Source organism: Austrofundulus limnaeus, unplaced genomic scaffold (assembly GCF_001266775.1).
Source record: "Austrofundulus limnaeus strain Quisiro unplaced genomic scaffold, Austrofundulus_limnaeus-1.0 Scaffold1102, whole genome shotgun sequence".
In the NCBI taxonomy this organism is placed as follows: Eukaryota; Metazoa; Chordata; class Actinopteri; order Cyprinodontiformes; family Rivulidae; genus Austrofundulus; species Austrofundulus limnaeus.
The window spans coordinates 5,957-18,701 of record NW_013953504.1 but is presented as its reverse complement, the minus strand read 5'-3'; the positions used below and the strand labels follow the sequence as shown (position 1 = coordinate 18,701).

Sequence of the window (12,745 nt, the reverse complement as noted above, 5' to 3'; positions counted from 1 at the left end):
GTTCCTATAAAAAACACACCTGATTGATTACGTTCCTATAAAAAACACACCTGATTGATTACGTTCCTATAAAAAACACACCTGATTGATTACGTTCCTATAAAATCACACCTGATTATTCCTATAAAAACCACACCTGATTCATTATGTTCCTATAAAAACACACCTGATTGACAAAAAGCGTAGTCACAAATTTCCCTGGCTTGAACACCTCCACAACCTTTCTGATCAGGTCGTCGTACGACGTCTGGGAGAGGTTGGTTTCGAAGCTGACGTAGGAGAACTCTGGCTCGGGGGTGATGTGGATGGTCCAGTATGTTCCCTGCACATGGAAACACACGTCAACATGTGTTTACAACAACCGACATGACAAAATGTGAAGGACATCATCATCATCCTCACTCACATCAGTCTTCATTCCATTCATAGAGTATCCACAAGGGTTAAACATTGTGGCGTCAATCACAGAACCTGGTATCAGGTCACGAATTCCACTCCTCTGAAAGAAGAAGCAAAGACGTCAACCTTTTCTTTGGACCCCACTGGGACCATCACAGCTTCCTGCCTACTTACACGAGTGACCTCACTTGCAGAAACACCGTCTTTCATGAAGAACTGGTCCATATTTGCTGGATCGAGGTCGCTCATCAGAACTTCCAGCGTCTGATCTGCATGCTTGTTCTCCCAGTACTCTGGCAGATCCAGGGTGAACAGGTACCTGTGAGCAACGAGCCAGGAGTAAGTCAGGAAGCTGGCAGGTTGAGCCGTCAGAACATGCTTCCATTTGAAAGAGGAACGTCCAGAAGATAGACCTTCTCAGCCTCACTCAGTCTGGAGGCAGCAGCCATCAGAAAAGCTGCACAGCACACTCTACAACGAGCTGACTCATCTGTTCAGAGCTCTACAACATTTTGTCAGCAGCATCATATCTAACGACATCAGCAGCACAGTGGGTGGACAGAATCAGGTTCCAGTCTGAGACCGTCACATGATGCTTACCAGCAGTCAGAGTTCAAACGCCCCATGCAATAGGCTGCACCATCTGGGAGGAACACAAACACAGACTGGTTTAAGTTCAAACTCTTTGTACATTAATGCATCATCTTTTTAAATTAAACCTGCAACAAACAAACCATAACTGATCAGATCATTAGTAGGTTTTTGTAGAACTAGTTGAACACAACAGGGTTTCTATACGTATCTAGAAATTACACTTTTCCCAATATAATTTATGAGTTTCTTTTGGTTTATTAAAATTATTTAAAATCAAATACTTTTAATGTTTGCAGTGACCCAACTGTCCAAACAGAAGGGTTAAAAGTCTTCAACTCAAAACTTGTTTAAAGTGCCCGTGACATCATTTTTTGTAAGAAATATAAATGCATTTTTGGATGTAATGATATATTTTGAGTCCCTATCAGAGAAGTCAGAGTTCAAATGATATTGTTTAAATAAACAAAGACCAGAGAGTTCCTTTTCAAGTTCCTCATTTAGGTCACTTTGTTTCACTTTGAGCCAAGTTCAAAAGAAAAAAATATGACAGTTACTGTATGTGGCAAAACGTGTAAAATCATGTGTAACATGTCAAGTTTCTTAAATATTAGGGCTGTGTATTGGCAAGAACTTGGTAACATGATATGCTGCAATACTGTAAGCCAGTGGTGCCCAACCCTGGTCCTCAAGGACCCCTATCCAGCATGGTTTACTGGTTTCCCAGCAGGGAAACCAGTAAAACATGCTGGATAGGGGTCCTCAAGGACCAGGATTGGAAACCACTCTGCAAAACAATCTGATATTTCTCTTTACAAAAGGAAGAGTTTGGAAAGACATACTGGTATACACAGTTTGTTTTTTTTCTTCTTCATACATTTAAAAAAATCTGGAAACTACTAAACTCAACTTCCATACTTTTAAACTGAAGGAGTCTTGAGCACAGGAAGTGTTGTGGTTTTAAAAACCCTTACAGTCAACTACCACCCATCAATTGGCTGTTTGGTGTCTTTAAAACTGCACCTGTATTCAGTTTATAACAAGTCTTCAATCCTTTTAGACCACATGTCAAACTCCCTCAAACACTGTCAAACAGTCCCGTGTGTCCAGCCAGGGGGGGGACAGCTACTCACTGGAAACTAATGAGTAAAACTTTATTAGCTTTACTTTTAATAATTTTTCGGTATTTCAGATTGATTTATTTCATGAAAACAGAAGGCACGTTCACCGATGGTCTTTCTTCTGGCCTTTAGGATTATTAATGGTCCAGTACCTTCTGATCTGAGAGAGCGTGGTGGAACATAGGGATGTAACAGGCTGGTAAGATACGGAGGAGCCAGGCCATTTAAAGCCTTATAGGTGAGCAATAACCCTTGAAATCAGCCTGAGTCTGACAGGTCAACCAGTGGAGGGATAACAGTACAGGAGTGATGTGGTCAAATCTCCTGGTATGAGTTAAAATACAGGCAGCTGCATTCTGGACCATCTGCAGACATCTAAAACTTTTCTTGGGTAGTCCAGAAAGGACAGAATTACAATAATCGATGCGTGAAGTCACGAAAGCGTGAATAAGAACCTCAGCATCATCAAAAGAAAGGATGTTGGCGATGTTCCTGAGGTGGATGTTCCTGAGGTGGTAGAAGGCAATCCTACTTACTTCCTTTAAGTAGAAGTCAAAAGAAAGCTCAGGATCAAACCACACACCTAGGTTTCTAACTTTATCTTGGCATCTAATGACCTGATTGTCAGTTTGCAGGGTGAAAGCTTGAGACAAGCTGTGGAACTTCAAAGGTCCAATGATGAGTAAATCAGTCTTATCAACATTAAGAAGCAGGAAATTATTAGATAACCAACTCCTAATAGTTGACAGACAGGCCTCCAATTTAGGCAAGTTGACAGTTTCCAGCTGTGAAGGGCACGTACAGCTGTACATCATCAGCGTAGCAGTGGAAAGTAGGGTTGGGCATAATCGTATCATGTGCAATTAATCATCAGAAAAACATTAATCGATTATTTTTTGGCACTTGACTATTAATACGATTAATGCCACCAGGCAGAGTCCGCTCTGTGCTCCTCTCCTCTTCAAATATGATGAACATTTAAGCAAAAGTTCTGTAATTTATTTATCCATCAACACAATTAAAATTTGATGTATAGCCTGAAGTCTGTGATATTGACACAATTTGGAAAAGATTTTTACGAAGAGCAGATCTTTCCCACTAAATTGGTCATGTGACTACGAAATAAGGGTGTCCAGGGACTCCAGGGAATTAATCGTCAAATTAATCGTTATCGGCTAAATACCACAATTTATCGTGATTAATTTTTTTGCCAATATCGCCCAACCCTAGTGGAAAGTAACATTAAATGAATGCAGGAGAAAACCAAGGGGCAAAAGATAAAGTGAAGACAGTAGGGGGCCCAGCACGGATCCCTGAGGGACCCCATGCTTCACAGCACAGGTCTCAGAGAGCTTGTTTTTAAAAGAAACAGAGATCTGCCAGTTAGATATCATTTCAGCCATGAAAGTACATTACCAGTGATTCCAATAAGATGTTCAAGTCTACCCAGTAAGATACAATGATCAACTGTGTTAAAAGCAGCGCTTTGATCTAACAGCAGTAGAACTGAAGGTTCTAGTTCTTATCAGAGTTTAAAAGGAGTTAAAACTCTGTTTAGTCAAAGTTAAACATGAAACAAAGTTCATCACAACTGGCCCTTCAGGGCCACCGTAACGCTCATGTGGCCCTCGGTGAAAATGAGTTTGACCCCCCTGGTCTAGACCCTTTGGATCAACTGAACTGTGACTCGTCACTATTTACACAAACTCTAAATATAGATTTTATTTTAGGTCTTTAAATGTGTTAAACATTCACCAACAAATGAAAACACTACACTCATTAGAGCATTAAATACTCATGCAGCTGAAGTAAGTTTGAGAAACTGAAAACATTTTTAAGATATTAACTCATTAAAAAAGGACATCTTAGCGGATCATACTTGGGAAAATCTGGCTGAGAAAGTCCACTTCCTCCTGGAAGTTTCGATGAGGGAACTCCTGATGGGTTGGCTTCATAAAGTTCTTGCGTGAGTAGAAGAAATTCTGCCAGGAAACACAAACAGTTATTGTTCCTGATGCCAACATGAGCTGAAAGCTGCAGACGTTAGAAAGGCAGAGTGTCTGACCTCGATGGCATCGAAGCCGCAGTACTCTCTGGCCAGCTCCAGCAGAGGCACCAGTGCTTGCAGTAAGAGGGTGGTTCCACATGTCTTCAAAATGAAACGTCTCTTGGAGACAAACATGCTACTCTCACTGCAAAGAACATGTAAAGACGATTCAGGATAGAACAAAGACTTTACTTTACTCACCGTTTACCCAACAGTACACAATGATTACTGGTGACAACAATCTGCCAGTACACACACAGCACTTACCTGAGTATATAAGCTTCCTGCTTGTCAGTCTTTGTCACACTTATGATCAAACAATGCACATTCTCCAAAAGTTTGTCCCACTCAAACCTAAACAGAAGAAATGACAGACATCAACTTATTTAAATTTATTTAAAAACAAGTAAATTTACTTTTTAAATGTGTAAGTTCTGCAACAAAAACCTACTGCAGAAGTTCAGTTTCTTTGAGCTCTACTGTAGTAGCACATTAGGTTTAATGTCATGTCAGCAATGTAAAAACAAATTCTTTAAATGTTTTTATAAATAGCTCTGTTGTAGTCTGGCAGAACAGGAAAGTAAAACATTCAGTCTGTTCTGCAAAACGAGGTCTGCTGGTAAACAAACCAGCTGAGTTTGTTCAAAGAAACACGTCTTTGATTCTCTCTAATGCTAAATATTCAACAACAACAGAAAGACTATTTTCAGCTAAAATCAGCGCCGCGCTCAGTTACATGCAGCCACTGCAGCTCCTGCTGCCCGTGCCTCCCCCTCCCACCGCCGCGCAAAAACAGCTGCAGTGCAAAAGCAGCTGCGTCACATTTTCCAACACAACCTTGGAAGGAGAACAGCCCGGGCCTTGAACGCTCGCGAGAAGAGCAGCATGTGCTTCCCTGAGCCGTCTGCTGGTTTCTGCTGCACCAATCATCTGAACCATGAGCTTCTGACTGTAAACATGCACCGAATTAATTTAACAATCTAATAAATCAGTTTTATCAACTGAAATCACTTTTTAAAAAGGGTCAAAAGCAAAGCAGACTGCTTCTCGTTTTGCTGGGGGACTATTTCCTGCAGTAAACTGCATTTGAACATGTGCTGCTGCTTCAGATGCTCAACACTCATCGATTTATTTAAACTGCAGGAGTGACTCAAACTAAAACACACCTTACAACAGTGCAATCACTACTGATACAACACACATAATGAGCTGGCTGTCCCCACAGTAAAAACACTAGTAATGAGGCCCCAGAAGTCCCTTTACACAACATGCATTTTGTACAGAACACAACGTGACTGTGAGGACAGAACAAACTTCAAAAACATAGATAAAAATTACAACGACTCACAGCTTTAAGTTTATTTCTTCTATCAAAGACAAAATAGATTAGGAGTTTTTTTTAATTAAACACTGGCTAATGAAGGCATGCAAGTACTTGTGACAAAAGCACGACTGACAAAAATAAATTAATAAATGCACCTTTTACATTTTAAATCTTTAGTTACTGTTGTCTGGTGTTGGGAAAACTTTATGCACCTTAAAGGACTGATGTGATTACACAAACTGATTTATATAAGTTCATGTCTATGTGTAAAGAGTGCAAAATAAAACTTCTGACAATTAGATGCAAACTTACAAAAAATAAAATAAAATAAAAAACTGCATAGAAAAGCCAATACATTTTATCACCGATATTTAAACACAAATCAGATGTTTTAAAGTTAGTACTTTGATACCTTCAACTATTACCCAGACACATGAACTGCAAAGAAAAGATGAAAAAAATAAAGATTTACTGCAACGTGTTTCTACTACAGGAAGTTACAACTCCAGTGGGACAAACGCTGCAGCAACTACACTGAGTGACCGATTAACACAACTATTGTTTGACATTTAGGGATCCCCGATTAGTTGTAACATTACACTTTATTTAATAAACATATATTTTAACTGTAAAAATACTGTAGGATGTTTAGTTTTTATCATTTTTAAACTAAAAGTTAAAAAACATATTTTAACACGGACGGAGCCATTTTATTTGCACACAAAGCATTCTGGGTAAAAGATGACGTGGATAGGTCCTCGGTGCGAGGCTGCTAGCGAGCTATATCCACCCTGAAGGTTAATCTTGGACAATATCTGATGATCGACTCTTTTAAATGAAACCAGAGAGCGTTGACAGAGAGGAGAAGGTAGAAATGACTCAGCCTGGAACTGAAAATATGGATGGAGGACAACAGAGCTGCTTCATGGAAGAACAACCTCAGCTTAGACTGTTAGCTTTAGCATTAGCCCGGATGCTATCACCATATATATGTATTAGCTCAGCGCTACACATTCTCCTTTCATCACTGAGGTCCTCCATCCACATGACAGAGAGGGGAACACAAAAATGACTCAGCTGTAACTGAAAATATGGATGGAGGACAACAGGTTAGCTTGTTTGTCGCGCTAGCGCGACAAACAAGCTAACCTGTTGTCCTCCATCCATATTTTCAGTTCCAGGCTGAGTCATTTCTACCTTCTCTCTGTCAACGCTCTCTGGTTTCATTTAAAAGAGTCGATCATCAGATATTGTCCAAGATTAACCTTCAGGGTGGATATAGCTCGCTAGCAGCCTCGCACCGAGGACCTATCCACGTCATCATTTACCCAGAATGCTTTGTGTGCAAATAAAATGGCTCCGTCCGAGTTACAATATATTTTAAACTTTTAGTTTAAAAATGATAAAAACTAAACATCCTACAGTATTTTTACAGTTAAAATATATGTTTATTAAATAAAGTCTAATGTTACAACTAATCATGGATCCCTTTAAAATCAAGTCAGGATCTTATTTTCTCCCTGACCAGGTTTGTTGTTTGATTGAGATAAAATCTGCTGCAGAGACATACCAACGTTTGGTTTCACAAAGACTGACAGGAGGGAGGGGCTGTTGAAACCTGTTTGGCTTCCCGACAGACTGACGGTGATACTGGAGAGGTGGGTCGCTCCCATTTTAGACTGGAACGCACACCGACGGCTAAATCTGGAAGCTCAGCAGGATCAAACTTCCACAAATAAAAAAAAAAGACCAGATTAAACTGCCAGGAGCTACCAGGAACGCTTCATTCATTCACAGAAGACCAAGATACAACAGACATCATTTACTACTTTTAAATCAAAGCACATTAACATTAAGTTTGTCACACGATTGAAGAAAAGTGGTGTCAACTCTTCAGCCAATCAAATGATCAGACAGGTCTGTTTACTAACGGCACAGGTGCTTCAGACAAAAATCCTCTGGTTGTGTAACTTCAGGAAGTAGGAACACGTGCAGCTACAAGATCAATAAACCTACAAATGAACTTATTTGATGTATGTAGAACCAATCCCTGAAGAACACACTTCAGTTCTGCTACAGCTACATTAATAAAATTAAGTGGTAAACCCTCATTCAAAACAAATAATCCAGTCCCGACTGGTGGAGGACAACTGGACAGGCCTAATCTGAAATATTTGACTGTGTCCTTTGGGACAGCTGCCCTTTCCAATCACTGGAGACGGACCACGACCCTCAGAACCCCTCAGAACCCCGAGGAGCAGAGGTAATGTGAGAAAGCTCCACATTTGTGAATCTGATGCCCTTTGGACTTATTTGGACACTGGCTGAAGTCCAGCGAGCCTGATCCACACACCGTGTCTGTCTAAGCCGGTAATCTGGCCTCTGGCTGTAAATTAATGCCGGTCCTCGTTCAACCGAACGGCCACAGTTCTCCCTTTCAGACGTGTATGTTCTGGTTAATGACCAGTAAAATCTTAGAGCGGCTGTGAACTCAGCCTGAAACCCAGCTGGTTGTGTAACACTGAGTCCAGACTGACTCCACACACACACACACACACTGAGATGAGCTGTAAAGTGCTGCACACACATGTGGTGCTGAAAGTTTCATTCAAACATGTCGTTTAAAAGATGAGTCGCTCTCAGACTGGATGCCAAATGGTGATAAATTATATATATATATATATATATATATATATATATATATATAAAATCTGTTAGAGCTCAAAATATGAGTGAGGGAGCAATCTCAGCTACTACCACACCAAATTTTAAATAGAGTTACAGCCTGGGCTGGCCTGTAGGCAGTATAGGCAAATGCTAAGGGTGCAGTCCATCTAGGTGGCGCCACACATTTTAAAAACTTCACATCAAAGTACGATATGATGAGGATTTATTCTGTAGAATAATCACGTTAAAAAGACTGAGCAAGATCATACCGTGAACTGCCAATTAATATTTGTCACTTTGCAGTTAGTGTCATGTGATTATGTACTTTTGGGTACGACAAATGATCACAATTGATGATCGACGTTGCTTCAATCCAAATAAATAAAATGACGCACCGGAACATCCAGATCAGAGGCAGGTTCAGATAAAAACACTGAACTACAGCATGTCAGATAATTACAACACTCTGACTGCACAACTTCAGAAGTTCAACATGCTAACAAGTAGCATCCATGTTTAGTAGGGCTGCAACAACACATGTACCCGTATCAAACAGTGCTTTAGGTTCAATACACACTTGTATCAAACAATAGATTTTTAACATTTATTTTATCAACTTGTCTCCTGAAGATGCTCTGTGTTGAAGGATCAGTGGATCTGTGTTCGACTACTCCACCTAGGCTGTATTTTTGAGCTCAGATCCACTGAGAAACTTACTGTTTCAGCAACATTTAATTTAAAAACTGGAGTTTTGAGGTTAAACAAATGTTCATAATTAATATAAATAAATTACAAGTTAAAAGGGGCATGGACATTTCTCTTTTTTGTATCGAAAAAATATCAAACCGTGAGACTAAAGTATCGAACCGAACCGTGAATTTTCTGTATCGTTGGAGCTCTAATGTTTAGCTAATTCTGTAAACAGTCGGCTGAATGTGACTTCGTCATCTTCTGCGTGTGTGGGTTGCATCAGGGCCGTGCAGAGTTCACACTGGAGTCAGATGGAGGTCGCATTTAAAATATAACCTGAAAGTTCACAACAAGAAAAAAAGTTTGCGGAAAAAAAAACTAATCAGAAGTGAGCATTAAGACCTGCAGTGTGAACATTAACAGGTCAACATATGGAAATAACATTGGAATTTAGAGGGATTACATCAAGTTTGAATTATGGTTGAATTGGTTTAATTTCAATGGCCTTTCCATTGCAACCTCATTTTCCCCAAAATTTGTGAGCTCAGCCCACTTAGACCATTTTAGTTAAAAAGTGTTACAAACGGGCAATTAATCCTTTAGGCATGCATCAGTAAAATCTGAACAATGGTTTATGAGATTTTTTAAACGGACATAAACAGGCCATGCAGCACCTGCACATTTCAGCAGGGCAATGACAGGTTGTTTCATTTTAACTCTGGGTTCAAGACTTTTGCAGGAGTAGACATAAGGATATGTTTCAGGTTGTCCAGCTGACAACCTGTTCACAAAACCTGGTTGTCTGCAAAACATTTAGGTTGTCCTAAAGAATCAGGAAAAATGTAATTTAACAAGTATATTGTTGTGTAGATGAAGTTTATTATATATAATTGTTGTCAGTCAGCAGGTTGACAGGATCTGTGTGAATAAAACTTCATTCTCTTCTTTGAAATAAAGTATTTAAGGCTCAGGGAGTACAGCAGCAAACTGTTGTTACTAAAATCTAGAGGTTACCAACATTCATCAACTTCTTTCTGCTCATAGGTCAAACATTTTCACTTAAACTGGAGTATACTGTGTACATGACCTTAATAAAAGTTACAGTTTAGTGTTCTGTTTGCTTTTACCAAGTTTTTTCTCCCTTTCAGTTTTATAAATGATGGACACTCAGAGAGCTTTAATCAAGGTCTTTTTTTCTTGGTTGTCCACCGAACAACCAGGAGACAGGATCTGGTTGTCTGAAATGAAAATAGGTTTTCTCAGACAACCTAAACAATGGTTATGTCTAGGGGTGTAAGAAAATATCGATACACTGAAATATTGCGATATTTCATTTCCTGATACTGTATCGATATTCTAAAGCCCTGTATCGATTTTTATTTAAGGTTTAAAATGTCAACTTTCCTGCCAGCCGTTCATTTTTATGTTGTAGTTCAGCCTCTGACCACTAGTTGGCAGCAGTGAGCCAGACATTTGGCTCCTCTACCTCTTGAGCACCAGGGAGTAAGGGTAGCATTAGCATTGTAAGTAAACATTAGCTTTTCTTCTTTTATTTTTCAGTAAGAGGTTTTTATTTAATAGAATTTTTGGACAAAAAATTGCAATATATCACAATATATCGCCTTGCTTACAGTATCGCAATATATCGGGATATATCGTATCGTGACCCCTCTGTCATGATATGTATCGTATCACCAAATTCTTGCCAATACCCAACCCTAGTTATGTCTACCCCTGATTTGGGTCTGGGGACCCCTTACAAACGGCAATAATAAAAATAATAATAATATAAAAAACATTCCAGGGACCCCCCATCATAACCCATGCTCTCTTAAAAGATAATTTATTGTTATTTCAGCCCCTAAATGCCATGGGAATATATTTTTTATTAAAGTTTATGTTTGTTTTATTAGTTCATTGTTCTCCATGCATTTTAAAAAATAAAAACCAAATTAACAATTTAGTGAAACGTTTTGAGGACCCCCAAGACACCTCTTGTGGACCCATGAGGGTCCTGGGACCCCAGTTTGAGAACCTCTGCTGTAAAGTACAACTTCGCTCAGCTTTTCCACTCAACCACTTTAAGCACGTGGCAAGACAAGAATTTCGTGTTTGAAAAACCGGGTCAGAGTTCATCCTTGTCCTGCTTATGGATGTGTGTGAAAAGGTCCCAGCCTCCTCTGCTGGAAACCAGTCACAGACCAGTGACCAAACCAGGAGGAGGGAACTCCGACCAATCACAGCAGCAGGGAGGGCAGAGCCCTCATGGCTGCAAACGTGACCTGAGCAGGGACTGCAGGCTCTTTGACTTTAACAAACACCACATAATTATTACAGCATTGTTAATTAAATGATTGGAAACAAACAAAATAAATAAGCTTTGTTTACAGCATGTCAGCAGTACTATTAGAGATAACTCTGTCTCACTTTACTCCACAGAACAGCAGCACCACAGCTCCCTGTCAACTACAACAAAGGCTGGTTTTAAGTGACCAGAAACGGGTTTGCAGGTGGTTCTGACCCGGTTTGGAGGGGTCTTGTTAGAGGAGACAGTGACCGCTAACGAAGCAGAGGACTGGGCACCACATGCTTCACCCCCTCCCTCCTCCTCCTGCCTGGTTGTTGATGAATGACGCAGGGAAATATCACTTCATTAAAATTAACTAAAAACAAAAACGTCACTCGACCATGGCAGTCCAACATGACAGATCATAAATTTAAATAACATTTAAATACAGAGAAAGGTTTAACGTCGACTACGTTAAAATCACCCAGAAGAGCAGAGCGGAGGTTTACATTACAGGAAGTAACACGGGTTAGCTAACATATCACGTCTTTGTGATTTAAACACTTAAAACCCTTCATCAGCAACGATTAGGAACAAAAACAGACAAAAAGATAGGATATTTACAGCCTAGAAGGATAAAATTAGAATGAATGACTCAGCTCTGAAGTGCTGTGTTAAAGGGGAGGAGGCCATTTTCAGTGACCGTGTTAGCTAACTGTAGTTAGGCCAAGTTTTTCGCTTTCAGGCTAACAAGCTACAGACGAATTAATGACGATTTTATGGCTCAGCTCAATATTTATCACCAGACGTGAATGAAAGCCACATGTGGCGGGGTTTGACCCACTGGACTGACACCGCACCGGAGCACACTGAAACGAGTCAAACCTCGGGATGGTACGGAGGTCCCCGGTCCCTTTGGTCTCATCCTGCCGGGAGAACCAGACCTCCAACAGCTTCTCGGTCCCCTCGAAGAAATGTGCACCGTTATCCTCCATCATGAGACAGCAGACACCCAACAAAAAACTGTAACGTCGCTTACAACGTTCGTAGCTTAATTAATCCTTCCTCGATTAGCTATAATTTATTGAGGTACAGTCCTTTTAAGTAATTCAGATGTTGATTTTCTTGAGTTACCGCGTTCCCTTTTACAGAGAATACCGTAAGCGAGCGCTAGCTAATATCGCCGGCCATACTGTGTAAAGCGTTGAATGAACCTCGTGCGGTGCTTTTATTCAGACCTGGACCTACGTCAAACCCAAACGGACCAATCCGGTGGCAGGATTTCAAGTTGTCATTTGCGATTGGTTCAGAAGATTGTCAGTCACGGTGTAGCGAGGAGTTTTGTCACGTGACATTTGACCGCTACTTCAAAATAAAAGGCAGTAGGCTAATTCAAAATATAAAAACATCACGCAAAGATAAAAAATAATCAAACGCTAAATAAATATAACTTTTTATTGCGTAAATATTGTTTTATATCGGTGATTTATAATACTTACATTTGTTTTGCTTTTAAGTGCACGTGGAGGAAAGCATGGTAAACAAAAACAATGCTGACATATTTGTACAGGAACTACATGAAGCTGTGAAATAAAAATAAAAACGTGAACGTCTTAGTG

The 12,745-nt window shown here is 39.9% G+C and overlaps 1 protein-coding gene across 1 annotated transcript in view; it reads right to left on the bottom strand.

The window, feature by feature from the left end:
• amd1 (adenosylmethionine decarboxylase 1) overlaps positions 1-12,323 on the bottom strand; it is a 15,065-nt gene extending 2,742 nt beyond the window's left edge. Inside the window, exons 1-8 of the mRNA XM_014030674.1 lie at positions 12,012-12,323; positions 4,426-4,512; positions 4,177-4,303; positions 3,991-4,093; positions 1,000-1,042; positions 574-718; positions 407-499; positions 167-322 (exon numbers count right to left, since the gene is read on the bottom strand). Of these exons, the coding sequence (XP_013886128.1) occupies positions 167-322; positions 407-499; positions 574-718; positions 1,000-1,042; positions 3,991-4,093; positions 4,177-4,303; positions 4,426-4,512; positions 12,012-12,124 (867 nt within the window). The 5' untranslated portion in view covers positions 12,125-12,323. The remainder of the gene's footprint in view (positions 1-166; positions 323-406; positions 500-573; positions 719-999; positions 1,043-3,990; positions 4,094-4,176; positions 4,304-4,425; positions 4,513-12,011) is intronic.
• Between the last annotated feature and the right edge of the window lie 422 nt (positions 12,324-12,745).